We start from the raw sequence: 16,332 nt of genomic DNA on the forward strand, positions 1-16,332 counted from the left end.
TATGTTGTCTAATCTCAGCTAGGCCCTTATTTTGACAAGGCAATCCTTTTGTTCTTCCCTAACTGACTCTATCCTAATTCTCACTTTGGTTATTCTTTCTTCTCTTCTTTCTTTAAACCTCCAACCAGAGTTCAAATCCAGCCTCAGACACTTCCTAGCAGTGTGACCCCTGGGCAAGTCACTTAACCTCCTTTTACCATAATTTCTGCAGCTGTAAAATGGGAATAAAAATAATACCTCCCAGGATTGTTTTGAGAATCAAATAACATTTGTAAAGTGCACAGCTCAATGCCTGGCACATAGTAGTCACGTAATAAATGCTTGTTCATCCCTCCTTCCCCAATCTCACAGCTAAAGGAAGACCTCATTCCCCCTCTCTCAGTTGCCCCCCACCTTTATTCCCACTCTAATGTTCAATCTGTCCCTTTCCTGCTGCCCAAGACAAGCCTAGACTTCTCCTAGACCTTGCCATCTCCTCAGGTTATCATCCTTCAGCACTCCTCTTTCTCTGTCAACTCTTAAAACATTGTACCATATTTAAGTGTTTTCTGGTGTTCCTTTTGTCTAGGCCAGATAGATGCCTTTCCCTCCCCATGACTAGCAATTGGTCCTGTTCTCCCAGAAGATAGTATTCTAGTTCTTTTGCTCTGTTTGGATCCTGTAACATATGTAACCAGACATAGGACTGACGTGGAAACAGTTTATTTCCCCACGTCATTTCTCTCAGTAGGAGTGACCATAACACATAAGTGGGATATTTTTACCCTTTGATTATGCTCCCTAAGCATAGGGAGAATTGAGTACTACTAACAAATTAATTTTTAAAACCATATATAAGGAAAAAATTTTCATGACATTTGTAACTTTTACCATTTTGAATATCCTTTTTAAGACAAACAGTGAATAGCATGAAGTCAAATAATAATAATAACTCACATTTATTATATGCAAAGCATTTTTCTCACAGAAACTTTGTAAGGTAGGTGGTGCCAGGGTTTCGTCTCCATTTTACTATTCACTATTGTCTCATAAGGTTATGGTTACATAACTAGTAAGTGGTAGAACTGGAACTTCCATCAATGTCTCCTGACTGTGAATCCAGGATTCTTCCTACAATGTCACTCACCGTTTCACATTTGAACACAAAGTTTTTCTTGAAGAATATTATATTATATAATAATCATTTAATTTATTCTCCTGACTATTTGTGGTTTCAGAATGTTTCATGATGTTAAGCTTACCTGATCTTTCTGGGCCTTTGTTTCAACACCTGTAAAATGAGAAGATTGAGATGGTCCCAAAAGTCCCTTCAAGCTCTAACCTATCTTTATTCCTCTTTATTTCTTTATTATTTGGCCAGAAAGGTGGGCTGATATAAGCTAAGAAATGACAACAAGTGTAAAAGATCTCATTTGTTGCTCATTTAGGCTGTGAAAATAACATACATTAATTTAGGCTGTGAAAATAGCACACATGATAACATACTTCAGGTACCTGGATTTCATTAGTGTGGCAATTCTCTACCAGTGTTGATGGTGTGGCCCCTTTCACCTTTTTAGACCAACATCCCTGGGGACAAACCAATCGTGAGCCTCTCCAGACTTTAACTTGGCTGGTCCTCAAACCACAGAGCCCATACTCAAACCTTTACAGCTTGATAGCATCTCTAGGAGCTTGCACTATCCTAACATAATACAGATGTCATCAGAGTAGAACTTCAGTGTAGCATGTTAATAATCTTCATAAAAAATGTTAATGTTGCTGTTTTTAATCATCTAAATAAAAAGAATGGCTCTTTGGTATATCTTAAAATGTTGCTTATTGACAAACTCAAATGTAGTATCATTTTTCAGGTAAATTGTTAACTTTGCAACAACAGCTTTTTCATGTGATGGAGGACATCTGTTCATTAGTTGATATTATTCCTACTTATCAACTTCAAGGCTTGGATTGCGGAAACCAACTTCTCCAGCATCGAGATCTTAGGTGTCTGAATTTTTTGTATTTGGCATGCATATTCTATCTATATACAAAATATTTGTCAGGTGATATAGGTACTCAAAATTTTTTAGTCTTTCAAAATACTTATGAATAGGAGATATAGATATATGTGTGCGCGCACACACACACACACACACGGCATCCCTATGAGTGTACTTTTCTGATAGTAGGTTTTTAGGGGCAAGAGGCTTGGGGAGCATTAATTATTGGAAAACATGGAAAATAACTTTATTAGTTTTAAAAGTGAATAACAGGCAACTAAAAATTAGTTTATGTGAAGTGGGGAAATGGAAAAGGTCTTGTGCCGTTTGAGATCCCTCTAAAAAAAAAAAAGCCAAGCCTTTAAGCCCTTTTCAAGGAATGGGACAGGGAGGGAGGTTGAGGGTAGTAAAGAGAGAGAGAAAAGAACAGAACAGGTCATTGTTCTGACCCACCCCCACTTCCCCCAGCCTCTTTTTAAGACTTTATTGAGACAGTGGTAGTAATGATCCCACTCTGATAGGACCAAGAGTAAGAGAAAAATTTTGGCTTTCAGTCCTTTTTAATACCACAAAGCTACTTAAAACAGGTGATCTGTGGAGAAGACAAGTAGCTGAAGTTAAGGGTATAAAAACAGCAATATTTTGAGTACAGTGTAACGAACATGTACTATGTTGTAATGTAAAAGTATCCAAGGAGTATAATAACAAAGGGTCATTGTCTTCATAGAAAGAAAGCACATGCTACAGAAATAGGTGAAATTATAATTACCAAAAGTATACTTCACTGCATTTATTTTGATGTAAAAGGAATCCATTTTAATTTATAAAGTTGAAATATTACTGCCCACTGTGAAGTTTTATTTAATTGAAAATTTTTTTTAAAATCTAAAAAGTTGGAGTTTTATTACCTATTTTTGGACCAGTGGTCTCCAACTGTTTTTTATTGCTGTACCTGTGAGCTTGCTCTTAACTAGATATATAATCTTAATTAAATTGCCCAAATAAGAGCTCCCAGCATCCAAATATCTACCAGCCTCGCCTTTTGTCTATCATCCCCAAATCCAGCCATGAGTGGATAGATGTTTATGAGAACCAGTAATCTTCTTTTCTCTACCACTATGATATGACAGCCCCACGTTCCCATCAAATTTGCCCTACTTCTAACCTCTTGAAAATAAGCAGAGGTAAGTGCAGACCTTCATACCAAAATGTTCAGAGACATTGGTTGGGAATTGTATCTGGGTGATTTTAAATCACCAGAGTCTATGTAGTTACTGTTTTAAATCATTACCTTTTTAAAAATATCCCTTTAGTTCAAATTTTTAAGGTGGGAGAAAAATGACTATTTCTTAAAATAGTTTGAGAGGTGGGGTGAATGAGAACAGAAAGCATATTTTTATAGCTGATAGATTTTGACCTGATGTTATTTTTTTCTTTCTCTAGAAGAAAACTCTTAGCTGATGCAAATTCCAACAAAAATGACACTAGTCCTCCACCCTTGAATTGGATATACCAGCCTAATTCACAGGATCTTACTGTAAATGGCAAAACAGCTTTTTCCTCTCTGCATTCATTTCAAAAGGGTAAATCTTCCTTCACAGGGAATTTAGTAAGAGAATTTAAATCTACACACCTTCCTTTTAATCCTGTCTCCACTACTGATTGTCAAGGAAATTTTCTTGATAAAACTACAAGGATGTTTCCAAATCTGGATGTTTCAACAGGGATGCACGGCACACAAAGAACTACTCCAGAAAAATCAGATCTGTCATCTGCTAAGACAAATATCTCTGAAAAAATATTATTCAGTTCCCAGTCACCAGAACCTTTTCTGAGTAGCAATTCCACTGAAATATCAAAGGCAGAAGAGAAATATAAAAGGTCACATCTCTTAGGCAATTTTCTCACGAGCACTGCTATAAAAGATCAGAATAAACACATTAATTTGGTTAATGACCTGAGAAGTAACGATTTTTCTGAAACCCAAGATATTGATATTTTTGATATAGATGATTTTGATGATTATGACTGGGAAAACCCAAGTTACAATTCAGTAGAGGAAGAATCATCCAAAAATATCTATCTGCCTATTCGGGAAGGTCAGCCAGTTAAATCATTTACAGAAAGAACTCCAGTGACCAAGACAAACTGCCTCTCAGTAGTACCTGCTAACCAGAATAGAAGCATCTCAATCCAGAATTGCCCTGGTAAGTTAAAATGTTAAATGCCTATGTGCTGATCTCCAAGATCCTTTAAACACAAGGTTCTGTGATTCTCAGATAAAATTGTCCAGAACAGGAATTTCATGGGCTAAAATCATACCAAACTTTCAACTAAAAATCACATTATTTCTATGCAAGTTTATACTTGCATTGTAGATTATAAATCCATTCCCCCAAAAATCTTATTTTGTGGCTTATAGTGAGTATAGTTTTATAAAATATGAAATTATAATTGAGTTTTTTGTAATAAGAAGACTAACGTCATTATAAGTGTTTTACATTTAAATAATTTTTATTGTCCCTAAAACAATTAGGCTAATGATTCTTTGGGGCCAGAAGAAAGCAAAAGAAAATTTTTTTCGTGAGTTTTAATTGTGCATATTTTGAGATTACTAAATTGTTAAGGATCTAGTTTGACAGAAGTTGAAATTTTACATACTAAAAAATTCAGCGCAGAGTATAGCCCCAGTGACTTATGGAGTCACAACTTTAATAAAAATAAATAAAATGGTTTATTTGTTAGGTATTAGAATCCTTGTGCCAGAAACTTGGAAATGTTAAATTAGCCACTGAAAAGAGGAGTTATTTGAAAAGAATAACAGATGAAAGCCAGAACATAATGAAACCTCACATCAGCCCTATAAAATTTCATAAAATCTTGTTTTTAATGCATCAGTATCATGAAGATTCTGGTTTGTTTTTTTAACCTTTAAAATTGCACATTAATTGATTTATTTTTGTAATATGATGAAATAATGTGTCATAATTGATGTACAGAATATCTTTATGAGACAGTTGAGTGTTGCGGTTAGAGTGAGTGCCAAGAGCTAAGATTAGTGTATTTTGTTCTCTACGCTGAACTATAATGGTGGCAGTAGGAATCAAAAAAGTCATTGTGAAGGAAGAATCAACAGGACTTAGTGACTAATTCACTGTGGGAGGTGAGGAAAAGGAAGGATGAGGTGGCTGTAATTGGTCACTGAAAGAATGTTTTTACTTTTTAACAGAAATGGGGAAGTCAACAGGTGGGAACCTAGTAGGTGGAGCTGGTGATATTGGGAGGAGAATTCTACTCTCAACATGTTGAATTTAATGTGATAAAGAAAATGTTTATGAGAGAGAAGAATTTTATCGGATAAATGTGTCACATATTTCCCCCCACTCTTTTACTGTCCTCTGGAAATTTTATTATTACATTTAATTGTGCAAGAGTTTTTGGACTTTTGTGTATTCAGACATCCATCTCATTTCTAAAGATACCCTGTACTTCTTCCCTAGCCACAAATTTGTCTTCTTTCCACAGCTAGGATAGGTATATTGTCATATTCTATCATATGTGTTTTGAAGTATGAATTAAAGTTAATTTTGACTTGTGTTAATATCCGCTGTCCCAATCACCTTTTATAAAAAGTGATTCCTTTTGCTAATGGTGTGTTATTTCAGGGTTATTATGTATTACTAAGCCCTATGGTGATACATAATCATGGTGTGTAGGTGATCTTGGGTTCTTAGAAACTCTGCCAGTAGAACACAAGTTCTGGCAACTTCATCCATGCTCAAAAGATGCTTAAAACTTCCTTAAGCCTTCAGGGCCACGCAGTATTTGCAAAAGACCACTGTGGAAAGAATCACAGTTTGTGCATCAGAGTTTGTTGTAGAAGATGAAGAAATACAGAAAATCTAAATTAAATCAACACATCTTGATATTTGGTGATTGCAAAGGCAACTATAGGTAAGAACATTGAAAAATTGGAAAGCATAGTTAAGGAATAAGAAGTGAGAGGCCAAAGATTTGTAGACCATGTGGAAGCCTGATGCCTGTATATCCTGAACACTTACCTAAAAGTATTGGAATAGACTACACATGGGGAACACAAACAAAATCACCAAAAATGAAACTGGTTGTATTTTAATGTGTAAGGGAACAATTCCTATTGATGCAGAAATTTCTGAAATCAGTTTACCAGTCATACAACCAACTTGTTATACCAAGATATCAAAATTAAGTTAAGAGAAAGAATAAAAATGAGAAGATATGGCATGCAATTGAGGCAGCTTTAACTTGACAAATTTAAGTATGCTGTTGACATCAACAAAAAAAATAGACATTTATATAGACTATTACAATTTTCTAAAGAAGTTTAACTTACATAAATCATTGTCATAATGAAAAAACCATTAAATTCTAGCCACTACCTCAACCAATAAACATTTGGTCTCCTTGCCAGACAGAAAGAGATAATGTGACGTAAAGTTGAATGGAATATAACTCATTTGGTAAAATCTTATATTTAGGAGGGTAGCAAAAGACTTAGAAGTAGCGCCTCAAAACATCAAGAAGCAGGGAAAGAAAGACAAATTTAAGTGATATTTGGTGAGCAAAAGTAAACAAAGTCATCTTGCAGGCATTTAAAGATAACAGGAAAAAATGGAAAAGATCCGCAAACATTTTTACAATAAACTTCACTATCAACGGTAGTAGAGCTACCACATTTAGTTTCTAACAGTGCCTTCCCAGTTGTGGGAAAGGGGGAATGGCACTGAAATAAAAAGATAGGAAAAACAGCTGGATCAAATCAAATATACACCTTGTGTATATACTTCATACTGTAGACAGTAAAAATATGATGGTATTATGGGAAAGACTCTCAGGATGTCTGAGATGGAAGATGCCAAAGATACAGGACGTTGTTACAAAAACAGGGAGGGAGATGAGGGAGCCAAGAGTGTGCTCATGGATTTAGAACTGGAAGGGACTTTGTAGCCATGTATGTTAGGAGATAAGCCTCTGTCTTCATTAAGATCAGCCTTGATGAAGGTGTAGGAGTGGAGTAGGCAGGCTTTTACAAACAATATTCCACAATAAGTCATATCGTTATTGACCACAATTGACTGAAAGTTATAAAGACAAAATCCCGCTGTATTTGGTTTTTGATGATAGAAAAATTAGTTGATAAAGTAAAACAAGACATTACTTTAAAAGCTGTTCTCCAAAAAGCTATCTCCTGTATGTGTGAGAATATTGAAACAATTAACAGCAGAGATAACCTTGTTTAACCTCTGATTATTAATATCAAGAGAAATGTAAAACAATGAGGCGTATGCCAAAATAACAATGTCCAGCCTAGGGTCCGAGTAGAAGAAAAAGCTTCTTTTAAATGGTGAAGTATTCCAGATGTTCCTCTTTGTTGATGACATTGTGTCGATTGCATAAAGCCCTGGAATATTTTATATCCTCATAATTGAAATCCACAATCACTCAGGAGTTTGACCTTACTCTCCACATGGGAAAAACCGAGTGGATGAAAAATACCTGTTGTCCAAACCAGTGAACTCAGTGGATTGTACAAGGTGATCCATGAAGTGTATGAAGAAATAGAAGAACTGAGGGGACCAGCACAATTTTTCCTTTTGCAAGCAGCTGCTGCCTGATTCTTCAGTTTTCTTTCCCCTTGCTTGTGCCCAAGACAGGCTTCATTGGTTGGTCAGCCAAACAAATGCATTCCTTAGGCAGGTGTTAATTCCTCAGCTGACTCCAGCCTCTTTCTTTTGACCCCTACATCCCTCTGTTCTCTCTACTCTGCGTCCACTGTAGACCCAACACATGCCTTTTATGTTTCCTGGCCCAATCCATAATGAGGGCAGGTAAACTTAATTCTACAGATGCAAGGGCACAGGGATCCTTTTAGGACCCCAAGGGAGGATGAATATAATGTATGTTTTCTAATTACTTTGCTTCATCACTAGGAAAGATAATTGGCACACCATTCAAACCTCCTTGGAGCTGAGATCCCAACCAGGGACAAGCAGGCCCTGCTTCCTGGTACTCCGAATCCTTCCAAGACCTCCATCTAGGTGGTAGTTAGATGAAGTGGATGCTTCCTACATACTACCTCCACCTCAGGAGAGCAAGAGAGTACCCTGCCTGGAGCCCCAGGAGTCCTAGGCCACAATTCTAACATACAGACCTTGATTTCAGAATCCGTGAAGGGCTTCAGGGGATGGAGCATATACTCCACAACATAAGAAAGACCAGAGCACACTAAATGGTGTCTCAGGTTAAGAGGGAAGGTAGAGCAGACATCCAGGTTGGTCTACCATGGGGAAAATTCATCCTGACGACAGACTTCATACTTGCCCACCTGGATTCTTCTCTTCCCTTTTTCATAAGAGAAGGGAAATTTTTTTTCATGGCCAGTAGTTGCAGCAAGGAGAACCCAGAGAATAAGGCCCAACAATGGCAGATGCAAGCAGCAGTGGGAGCAGCGTGACCAAACACGGAACTCTGGGACTGTAGCCTTGTTCCCAAGACCTGTCCAAACCCCCATGATGTCTTGGAAGAAGATCAAAGCCATCCATCACCAGGAAAACGTTGATATCTTCCTATCTCCCCTGAACTGTGTCCCTCCTCTACACCTGGAACAGCAACTCTCCTGAGCTGGAACCTGACCTCTAGAGAACATGACCCTGGCCTATGACATGAGGCAAGATGGAAATTTACTAGCTAAATTTCAACAAAAAACTTTATACAGTTGGTGGATGGAATTGGAAAAATGAGTATCATCATTTAATGATAAGCATAGCCAACAATGAATACACTTCTTCCATCTGTAACTACATAGCTTTGTAAAGTATCTTTTTCAGCTGTGACAGCCCTTAAAACTAAATATCATAGAAAGAGGAGGGGAGTCAGAGTAGTTGGAAGAGAACAAAGGGTGTATCAGGAAAGCCAAAGGAGGAGAGAGTTTCAGAGACAGGATCAACAGTGTCACAGCATGTTAGGATTTGATTTCTTGATAAGGAGGCCACTGGTGGCCTTTTGAGACAACAGGTATCTCCTGTGAGACCAGAAACTAGATTGCAGGTCGCTGAAGAGGGTAAGAAGTTTGAAGGAAATGAGGCAGAAAATATAACTCATTCTGTAGTCCTGTAAACCTTTGTAAGATTTGGAATATGGTATATAGCAAGTGAATAAAAATTCTGTCTTTTTTGCTGCAGATGTGCACTAATTTTCATAATATTGATTCTTTTCTTACAAGACAAACTGGTACAAAATAGACCATCCAGAAATCCAGAACATGAACGTTTCAAAAGTCTTGATTTTCCACATTCAAAAGAAATGATGAAGATTTTTCACAAAAAATTTGGCCTGCATCATTTTCGTACAAATCAGCTAGAGGCAATCAATGCTGTTCTGCTTGGTGAAGACTGTTTCGTCCTAATGCCCACTGGTATGTATTTATAGATATGAATTGGTGGGAGTCCATGGGCAGATGTTAAATGAAAACACATCTAAATTCTTTAACAAGAAATTAAAAGTATACCTCTATAGTCTTTCAGTAGCTGGGGACCTATAAAGTTTTTCTGCTGTACTGGAAAAATACATTACATTTGTCCCCAAATACTCTGTTCTTGTTAATGTGGGAATAGCTGCCCTCCTACCCTGAATTAACTTGCTGTGTTGATAGTGAATTGATTTGTTTCTTATGAAATCTTTTCATTTTTCAAACAGCCTAAATATAGATGCATGCAGTCTTTTTGGGGGGGGGGGTTTGGTTGGTTGGTTGGTTTTTTGTTTTTGCCTCAGATTCAGTACTCTTTGCTACTGTTAACTTTAGTTTTTAAAAGAGTTGCACAGCTTCTTATAGGGAGGTTATGGTGAATAAATTTACTATAAATCACCTTTGCCCTTTTGTATATTTTTGTAGGATTTATACATTTAATGCTTCCAGAAAAGATTCAAGGCACCTTCTCACATATCTATTCAAAACCTTTTTAATAATGAACATTTCATTCATTTTTTAAACTATTATCTACATTTCGGTTTTGGAAATCTTTAAAATCGCTCAAGCACACTAGCCTTCACCAGAAGCCCTAATCTGCTGATGTCCAAAATAAGAATTTGTTGGTAAACATCTAGCAACTATTCCATAACAAGTTAATGGTTTTCTTCAAACTATTCATACTATTCTATGACAAAGTAATATCTAACATTTAATAACTATATTAAATTTTGGGAAAGCTGAAATTTTTAGACTGAATCCATAGTACATACTAAATTTTAATCATTAACATTTCAGGTTTAATAAGCTTGCTTGTCATTTCTGCCTTGCACTTAGTCATATCACAAAGTAAAGCCTTCCTTACTTGCAAATACAATAAAGAATATATAGTAAAACCTTTAGGCTCTAAAACTCCCCAGGTTTGGCTCCCCACTCACTAGTGGTCAGACTGAACTTGAAAACCTGAGAATAAGCAGACAATCAGTTTGTTATCAGGCATTCCCTGTGATTTTTCTCTGGTCACTTAGAGTGAAAGGCACATGATTTAGAAATGTGTATTACAGCTTTCCCTTCATCCCCTGCCCAGTACAGAGAATACTCCTCCTTACTTCAAGAGGACATTGGAAATATGACATTAATAAGCACAATCCTTTCCTCTGTCAGTACAGTAAATTCTGTTATCTGCATTCTATTAAGTGGAACTCTTAATTAGCATTTCTGCATATTTGTATTTATGTATCTTTCGCAGTGATAACTGAAGCAGGTGTGTGGTGCAGGGGATAGATGAGTTCAAAAACTACATGAGAAATGTACTAGCTGTGTGGCCGTGGGCAACTCAGCCTCTCTTAGCCTCAGTTTCTCTATCTATAAAATGAAGTGGCTAGATTCTCTAAGGTCTCTTCTAGCTCTGAATTTATGAGCTTATTATGTGCAGAATGATAGGACTCAGGCACTGCACAAAGAAAGGTCCTAACAGTTATCTTCATTTTTTTTTAATTGTCAAAAATTATTTTTTGTTCCCATCTTCGTCACCATTATCACCCACCCTTTGGAAAAAGAAAAATAAAACCCTTGTAATGAATATGTGTAGTCAAGCAAAACAAATCCCCACATTGACCATGTCCTAAAAAAAATATGTCTCATTTTGCATATTTTATCAATCTGTTAACTCTGTGTGAGAAGGTAGACAGCACTCTTGATCAGTCTTCTGGAATCATAGTTGATTATTGCATTGATTAGAATTCTGAAGTCTCAAAATTGTTCCTTTTTACAGTGTTGTTGTGATATAAATTGTTATCCTAGTCCTGTTCACTTCACTCCACATTAGTATATGCAAGTCTTCCTAGGTTTTTCTGCTCTTTTGTTTCTTACAGCCCGTTAGTATTGCCTTACCTTCATAAATTATAATTTGTTCTGTCAGTCCCTCATTGATGGACATCTACTTAACTTCCAGTTCTTTACATGACAAAGGAGTTGCAAAAACCATTTTTGTATGTAAATTACCTCCTTTCTTTGATTTCTTTGGGCTATAAGCCTAGTAGTACTTACCTTCTTTTTTGAAGAAAAAATATTTTATTGATGCTCTTTTCCCCCTACTTGATAATATTTTATTTTTTTCAATTACATATAAAGATGTTTTCAGCATTCATTTTGTAAGATTTTGAGTTCCAAATTTCTCTCCCTCCATTCCTTTCCTCCCCTCTCCCCAAAACAGCAAGCAATTAGGTTATACATGTGCATCATGTTAAACGTATTTCCACATTAGTCATGTTGTGAAAAAAGAATCAGAACAAAAGAGGAAAACTATGAGAAAGAAAAAAAATGAAATTAGCATGCTTCAGCCTGCATTCAGATTCCATAGTTCTTTCTCTAGATGTGGATAGCATTTTCTGTCATGAATTTTTTGTCATTGTCTTGGATCATTGTATTGCTGAGAAGAGCAAAGTCTGTCATAGTTGATCATTACACAGTGTTGCTGTTACTGTGTACAATGTTCTCCTAGTTCTGCCCACTTCACTCAGCATTAGTTAGTGTGAGTCTTTCCAGGTTTTTCTGAAATCTGCCTGCTCATCATTTCTTATAGCACAGTAGTATTCCATTACATTCATATACCACAGCTTGCTCAGCCATTCCCCAGCTGATGGCCATCCTCTCAATTTCCAATTCTTTACCACTACAAAAAGAACTGCTATAAATATTTTTTGTACATGTGGGTCCTTTTTCGTTTTTTATTATTTCTTTGGGATACAGACCTAATAGTGGTATTGTTGGATCAAAGAATATGCACAGTTTTATAGCCCTTTGGGCAGAGTTCCAAATTGCTCTCCAGAATGGTTGGATCAGTTCACAACTCTACCAACAATTCATTAGTGTTCCAATTTTCCCACATCTTCTCCATCATTTATCATTTTCCCAGTTGTTTAAATCTGACTTTATTTGTGTGAAAAGCGTTTTATAATCGTGTTCATATAGTCCCTCGGTTTGTCTTGGCAGGTAGACTTCCAAGTATGGAATTTCTCTATCTCTTGCTGCTGGGATTTATTGGTAGTGTACAGAAATGCCAGTGATTTATATGGGTTTATTTTATATCCTGCAACTTTGCTAAAGTTGTTAATTGTTTCAAATAGTTTTTTAGTTGATTCTCTAGGGTTCTCTAAGTATACCATCATATCATCTGCAAAGAGTGATAGTTTTGTTTCTTCCTTGTCTATTCTGATTACTTCAATTTCTCTTTCTTATTGCTGAAGCTAACATTTCTACTACAGTATTGAGTAACAGTGGTGATAATGGACATCCTGAACTTATTAGGAAAGCTTCTAGCTTTTCCCCATTACATATAATGCTTGCTGATGGTTTTAGATAGATACTACTTACCATTTTAAGGAAAACTCCATTTACTCAATGCTCTCTAGTGTTTTTAATAGGAATGGGTGCTGTATTTTGTCGAGCTTTTTCTCCATCTATTAAGATAATCGTGATTTCTGTTTTCTTAATATTGAACCAGCCCTGCATTCCTGGTATAAATCTCACCTGGTCATAGTGTATTATCCTTGTGATAAATTGCTGTGGTCTCTTTGCTAATACTTTATTTAAAATTTTTGCATCAATATTCATTAGGGAAATTGGTCTATAATTTTCTTTCTCTTTTTTGATTCTTCCTGGTTTAAGCATCAGCACCCTATTTGTGTCATAAAAGGAATTTGGTAGGACTCCTTCACCTATTTTTCCGTATAGTTTATGTTTGTTAGGATTCACTTGTAAATCCATCTGGCCCTGGAGATTTTTTCTTAAGTAGTTCATTGATGACTTGTTCAATTTCTTTTTCTAAAATGGGACTCTTAAGTATTTTGTTTCCTCTTCTCTTAATCTGGGCAATTTATATTTTTGTAAATATTCATCCATTTCACTTAGATTGTCAGATTTATTGGCCTACAGATGGGCAAAATAGCTCCTAATTATTGCTTTAATTTCCTCTTTATCACTAGTGAATTCACCCTTTTCGTTTTTGATATTGGTAATTTGATTTTCTTTTTTTTTTTAATCAAATTAACCAAAGGTTTCTCTGTTTTATTGGTTTGTTTTGGTTTTTTGTTTATTTGTTTGTTTTTTTCATAAAATCATCTCTTAGTTTTATTTATTGGTTCTTTCAGTTTTCTTTAAATTTTATTATCTCCTTTGATTTTCAGAATTTCTAATTTGATTTGAGAATTTTTAATTTGTTCTTTTTCTAGCTTTTTTTAGTTGCATGCCCAGTTCATTGATCTGCTCTTTCTCTATTTTATTCATGTATGCTTTTAGAGATATAAAATTTCCCCTAAGAACTGCTTTGGCTGCATCCCATAAATTTTGGTATGTTGTCTCATATTGTCGTTTTCTGACGAAATTGTTGATTGTTTCTGTGGTTTGTTGTTTGACACCCCTCCTCATTCTTTAGGATTAGATTATTTAGTTTCCAATTAATTTTTTAGTCTGTCTTTCCGTGGCCCTTTATTACACATAATTTTTATTACATTGTGATCTAAAAAGGATACATTTAATATCTCTGCCTTTCTGCATTTAATTGTAAAGTTTTTATTCCCTAATACATGGTCAGTTTTTGTGTAGTTGCTATGTACTGCTGAGAAAAAGATATATTCCTTTCTATCCCTGTTTTTCTCCAGAGGTCTGCCATATCTAACTTCTCTAAAATTCTATTCACCTCCTTAACTTCTTTCTTGTTTATTTTGTGGTTGGATTTATTTAGTTCTGAGGGGGCAAGGTGGGGGGGTGGGGTTGAGGTCTTTCACTGGTACAGTTTTGCTGTCTATTTCTTCCTGTAACTCACTTAACTTCTCTAAGAATTTGGGTGTTATACCACTTGGTGCTTATCTGTTTATTGGTATTGTCTAGGGTACCCTTTAACAAGATGTAGTTTCCTTTTCTCTTTTAATTAGATCTAGTTTTGCTTTTGCTTTGTCTGAGATCAGGATTGCTACCCCTGCTTTTTTTTTTTTACTTCAGCTGAAGCATAATAGATTCTGCTCCAGTCTTTTACCTTTACTCTGTGTGTATCTCTCTGCTGCTAAAGTGTTTCTTGTAAACAACATATTATAGGATTCTGGTTTCTAAGCCACTCTGCTGTCCTCTTCTGTTTTATGGGAGAGTTTATCCCATTCACATTCACAGTTCTGAGTACTGTGTGTTTCCCTCCATTCTGTTTTGCTCCCTGTTTATACTTTTCTGTGTTATGCTTTCACCCTGTCCCTCCTCACCAGTGTTTTGGTTCTGACCACCACCTCCCTCAGTCTGTCCTCTTTTCCATCAGTGTTCCCTCCCTCTTTTCCTTTTCCTTTTCTCCTCCTGTTTTCCTATGAGGTAAGATAAATTTCTACACCCGACTAAGTATGTATGTTATTCCCTCTTTGAGTCAAATCCAATGAGAGTAAGATTCAAACAATGCTTACCCCCTTCCTTCTTTCCCTCTATTGTAATAGGTCTTTTTTGCCTCTTCATGCAATATGATTTACCCTATGTTGCCCCCCCTTTTCTCTAATCCCAGTACAATCCTTTTTTTTCCACCCCTTAATTTTTTTTATGTCATCATGGCAAAGTCAACTTCTACCCACACCCTCTGTCTATATATACTCCTAACTGCCCTAATAGAGATACAGTTCCCAAGAGTTACAAGTATCATCTTCCTGTGTAGGGATGTAAACAGTTTAATCTTATTGAATAACGTGGTTTTTTTTTCTTTCCTATTTACTTTTTTATGCTTCTCTTGAGTCTTGTATTTGAAGATTGAATTTTCTGTTCCGTTCTGATCTTTTTTTTTTTTAAGGCAGTTGGGGTTAAGTGACTTGCCCAGGGTCACACAGCTAGTAAGTGTCTAGTGTTTGGTCTGAGGGTGGATTTGAACTCAGGTCCTCCTGACTTCAGGGATGGTGCTTTATCTGTCCACTGCACCACTTAGCTGCCCTTCTGCTCTTTTCATCAGGAAAGTTTGAATGTCCCCTATTTCATTGAATAGCCATCTTTTTTCCTGAAAGATTATGCTCAATTTTACTGGGGAGTTGATTCTTGATTGTAATCCAATCTCCTTTGCCTTCCAGGATATCATATTCCAAGCCCTCTAATCCCTTAATGTAGAAGCTGATAAATCCTGTGTAATCCTGACTATGTCTCTTTGATATTTAAATTGCTTCTTTCTGGCATCTTGAAGCATTCCACTCTTCTCTCCTTCCCCCCACCCCCATCCTGGCCTATAATTCAGGAATTTGGCTGCAATATTGCTTGGAGTTTTCATCTTGGAGTCTCTTTCAGGAGGTGGTCAGTTGATTCTTTTAATGACTATTTTACGCTCTGGTTCTAGTATATCAGGGCAGTTTTCCTTGATAATTCCTTGAAAGATGCTGTCTGGGCTCTTTTTTTTTTTTATCACGGCTTTCAGGTAGTCCAGTAATTCTGAAATTATCTCTCCTTGATCTGTTTTCCAGGTCAGTCGTTTTTCCAATGAGGTATTTTACATTTTCTTCTATTTTTTCATTTTTTAAATGTTGTTTGATTCTTGATGTTTCGTAGAGTCATTAGCTTCCAATTGCCCAGTTCTAATTTTTAAGGAATTGTTTTCTTCAGTGAGCTTTTGTACCTCCTTTTCCATTTGGCCAATTCTATTTTAGGAGTTTTTTATGTAGTGGATTTTTTTTTCCATTTGGCCAATTGTATTTTTTTAGGAATTGTTTTCTTCAGTCAATTTTGTCTTTCCTTTTCCAAGCTGTTGACTGTTTCTTGCATAACTCTCATTTCTTTCCCCATTTTTCCTTCTACCTCTCTTCATTTGATTTTTAAAATCCGTTTTGAGCTCTTCCA

At 36.1% G+C, this 16,332-nt stretch overlaps 1 protein-coding gene across 1 annotated transcript in view; it reads left to right on the forward strand.

Moving 5' to 3' along the window:
• Window positions 1-16,332, forward strand: part of BLM (BLM RecQ like helicase) — a 62,371-nt gene that overhangs the window by 18,788 nt on the left and 27,251 nt on the right. Inside the window, exons 6-8 of the mRNA XM_020965580.2 lie at window positions 1,854-1,986; window positions 3,426-4,189; window positions 9,244-9,435. Coding sequence (XP_020821239.1) covers window positions 1,854-1,986; window positions 3,426-4,189; window positions 9,244-9,435 — 1,089 coding nt within the window. The remainder of the gene's footprint in view (window positions 1-1,853; window positions 1,987-3,425; window positions 4,190-9,243; window positions 9,436-16,332) is intronic.

The sequence above is a fragment of the Phascolarctos cinereus genome, unplaced genomic scaffold, assembly GCF_003287225.1.
Source record: "Phascolarctos cinereus isolate Bilbo 61053 unplaced genomic scaffold, phaCin_HiC Scaffold_3;HRSCAF=262, whole genome shotgun sequence".
Taxonomy (NCBI): Eukaryota; Metazoa; Chordata; class Mammalia; order Diprotodontia; family Phascolarctidae; genus Phascolarctos; species Phascolarctos cinereus.